The 3737-nt window shown below is 29.6% G+C and overlaps 2 protein-coding genes across 2 annotated transcripts; one reads left to right on the top strand and one right to left on the bottom strand.

Annotated features, from left to right (window-relative positions):
* The first annotated feature begins 731 nt into the window (after positions 1-731).
* LOC119644085 (acylphosphatase-2-like) lies at positions 732-1294 on the top strand. Its single transcript, XM_038043609.1, has one exon. It carries the CDS (start codon positions 812-814, stop codon positions 1106-1108), a length of 297 nt encoding a protein of 98 aa, XP_037899537.1. The 5' UTR covers positions 732-811; the 3' UTR covers positions 1109-1294.
* Positions 1295-2931: 1637 nt separating this feature from the next.
* Positions 2932-3262, bottom strand: LOC119644086 (acylphosphatase-2-like). Its single transcript, XM_038043611.1, has one exon. It carries the CDS (start codon positions 3226-3228, stop codon positions 2932-2934), a length of 297 nt encoding a protein of 98 aa, XP_037899539.1. The 5' UTR covers positions 3229-3262.
* Between the last annotated feature and the right edge of the window lie 475 nt (positions 3263-3737).

The raw sequence follows: 3737 nt of genomic DNA, 5'->3' as shown, positions 1-3737 counted from the left end.
AAAAAAAATTCCCTAATCAAAGAAAAATAAACACAATGGGATAAGGATTAGGTTTTAGGTCAAAATGATTAATAAAAAAGTTAAACAAAATGTGAGTACTTCCGGGTAAACCTAGGTTTTAAGTTAAAATGATAAATAAAAAAATGAAAAAATTCATTAATCAATGAAAAATAAACACTATGAGAAGATTTTTGGGATAAATTTAGGTTTTAGGTTAAAATAATGAATAAAAAAAATTAAATAAAATGGGAAGGCCTTTCGGGATAAACGTAGGTTTTAGGTTAATATAATTAATACAAAAAAAATTAAAGAAAAATAATAACAATGAATAACAAAGAAAAAATTCGTTACTCAAAGAAAAATAAACAAAATGAGAAGCTTCTCGGGATAAACTCAGGTTTTAGGTTACACAATAAATAAAAAAATTTCATACATCAAAGAAAATAAAACAAAATAGGCGGCTTTTTGGGATAAACTTAGGTTTTAGGTTAAAATGATAAATAAAAATATTAAATAAGATGGGAAGGCCTTTCGGGATAAAATTTCAAAAAAATATCTTGTAAATAAGATATAACGAAGATATTTAGAGAAATTTATATATCTTTGACTTTTCAAATTTTGATATATGTATGTGCATTTAGAAAAGTTTTCATATTTATTTTGAAAATTTGTCAAAGAAAGCATATTTCGTTTCTTTTCGTAATTGCAAGAAAATTTTACACAATTTTCTGAGAAATATTTGAAATCTTTTAGAAAATCTATACATTTGAGAAGCAGACAAATTTCGAAGTGAGATTTACAAGCTTTTGCAATGGGTACTAGACAATTGTATGGTTGCGATTTTGAGGTATATGGTAAAGTTCAACGTGTTTTCTTTCGAAAATATACCGCAAGTAAAGCCAAAGAGTTGGGGCTGCACGGATGGTGTAAAAATACATCAGAGGGAACCGTTAAAGGCCAAATGGAGGGTACGCAACAAGAACTACATGAAATGAAATATTGGTTACTGAATAAGGGAAGTCCAAAATCAAGAATCGATGGCGTAAACTTTAGTGATATGAGACCGATTCAGACCTATGGATTCAAATCGTTTGAAATACGAAAATAGAAGTTTCTCATTTTTTTGTGCTGCATTAGTATACATATGATATATATTTTTAAATTTTGTAAAAAAATTAATGATAATCACGATTGTGTGGATTAATTGCTAAATTTTGTTTTGGAATATTTTTTAATAAGGAAATATATATATTTCTGACTTATGGAGATTGCATATGCACTTTTAATATAATATAAGTCAATGGCGAATGTCATTCAGCCTATGAGAGTTATTTGTATTTATTTATACGAAATCGTAAAAAAATCGTATAAAATGTGTACAATACAATATAATATTTCGTGCAATTCAAAATATGTACGATATATACCATTGATATAGCGAGTGGATTGATTTGGGCTTTGCTTCAAAATTAAATGCAGCTTACAAGCCGGAAGTATTTTCTTATTTCAATTAGTTATGCATTTTATCGTCTGTGATATGGTTATATTAAGTTTGTTAAAATATATGCAACATTCAACAGACCGATTTGAGATTGATTCAACTTTTATTGATTATAAATCAATTTAGGTCTTGCCGTGTGCATCTGTTCGACTGATTCCGTACTGATGTCATCATGCATCTTCGATGTCGGAATTTTTGAAATATTTTGATGAAATTTTAATTGATAATTTTGAAATTGAAATTGTATAAAAAAAAATAATTTGTTCATTTTTCTTATTTCTCGAGAAGAGAATTTGCAAAAGAATTTGAAAATGACTTAATCTTGTCCATGGACATGCCTACAGCGTCCAAGTGCTTATGCAACGAAAATCCAAGATTCTTTTCCTTTTCTCGTCTTCCTCAGGATAGCGATGATGGGTATAAAAGATTCGGTCATCATTCAATATAGTTTTCATGCTTGTTTAAATTTGAAAGTATGTAATAAGCCTGAGTGGCCAAGTAACAAAACGATTGCGTCTAACAACTAAATGGTCGTGGATTCTCAAGTACGGTAGAGTTTTCAAAAAAGCCGATAGCCTTAGAATGCTAGTGCTTTAAGACTTTAGACCCTTAGACTTTATATCCCTAATATAACATAATAAGGCAAAATTTAAAAGTAATATCTCATCTTCATCAAGAAAAGAGGTTTAAAGAGGTGCACTGGCTTAGAGAACACCTATCTTGATGATTTCAAACGGGCCTATGATCCGATATTTGATGATTTTCAAACTGAATGTAATGTGGGAATAAGAAGAAAAAATTTTATCTAAGATTCTATGCTCTTCTAAACACTAGTGCCAAAATTGTCAATTCAATAAGAGATGATATACAGGCAGATATATCCATATTAATTATTTTTCAAGACCTCCTATGTTAATTTGTAAGGATTACAAACATTTGTCAAGTCTTTTTTTATTCAGAACAATGAGTCACCTGCCCCGTCCTACTTTCTGTATTCCAGAAGAAGAAGAAGATTTGGCAAATGTAGTAAAAAGAGAAACACGCCCCGAGAGTCTCGGAATGTACCTTCGCCACCTATGACCTAGCCAAGGTATCGCCAAATTTTTTCTGCTTATTTAGAAAGTGTTCCAGATCATTGATATCTTTCGGATTTCATTTTTAGAGCCCAAGCGGGATTTGTTCTATCCAGTGATCAACACTCGCTCGAATGGGAATTGTTTGCTTTCTTGCTTGAAATTGAAATTTCATGACGCTTAACAAACAAATCGTTTAACGTTTCAATACAAAAAAATTGAAATTAGGACGTTTGCCCTTGAAAATCATTTACATGCATTTCATATTCACATATTTACGTATTTATTCATTGCCAAAGGAAGAATGTTGTTTTTTAAAATCACATATTTTTATGTACAAAAGACAGATATAGAGAATTATTTACGTATTTCAAATGATTTGAGTGTGTACATATTAGTGGGTATCATGTCGCTAAAGTTTACACCATCGATTCTTGATTTTGGACTTCCCCTATGCTGTAGCCAATATTTCATTTCATTTAGTTCTTGTTGCGTTCCCTCCATTTGACCTTTGACGCTTCCCTCTGATGTATTTTTGCACCAGCCATGTAAGCCCAAGTCTTTAGCCTTATTCGCGGTATATTTGCGAAAAAAAACACGTTGAACTTTGCCAAACACTTCAAAATCACAAGCATACAACTGCCTGGTACCCATTTTTTCTTCGCTACTTCGAAATTTATTTAATTTTTTTTTAAAACGATTATAAATTTATAAAATTGCGAGTCAACAACAAAATAAATATAACTGTGAAAAATTGCTTTCAAATCTTAAATTTTTTGAGTTTCTATGACGGGAAACAAAGTAGGTTTTTAAAGTCTTTTTTTTTCAAAAATGAAACGATTGCTTAGAGAAGGTAAGTGTGACAGGCCCATTATATGAACAAATGTTAAGAAAAGTTTTTATTACTTTCATCAAAATTTTGATTTTAAATAAACGTAAACCATAAGGAGGGTAATTCGGAGCATATTATGATTTTAACAAAAACTTAGGTTTAAGGAGCATAAAATGATTAATAAAAAAAAAAAAAAAATAAAGAAATTCTTTACTTAAGGGAAATCATCAACGAAATAAAAGGTATATTGGGATAAACATAGGTTTTAGGTTAAATGATAAATAAAAAAAAATTCATTAATCAAAGAAAAATCAATATATTGAGAGGACTT

This window comes from Glossina fuscipes, unplaced genomic scaffold, assembly GCF_014805625.2.
Source record: "Glossina fuscipes isolate IAEA_lab_2018 unplaced genomic scaffold, Yale_Gfus_2 86995, whole genome shotgun sequence".
Classification (NCBI taxonomy): Eukaryota; Metazoa; Arthropoda; class Insecta; order Diptera; family Glossinidae; genus Glossina; species Glossina fuscipes.
This window is presented reverse-complemented; position numbering and strand designations above follow the sequence as displayed.

Excerpts from the sequence above, each read along its gene's own strand:
- LOC119644086 (XM_038043611.1), bottom strand. The coding sequence starts at position 3,228 with ATGGGTACCAGGCAGTTGTATGCTTGTGATTTTGAAGTGTTTGGCAAA.
- LOC119644085 (XM_038043609.1), top strand. The coding sequence starts at position 812 with ATGGGTACTAGACAATTGTATGGTTGCGATTTTGAGGTATATGGTAAA.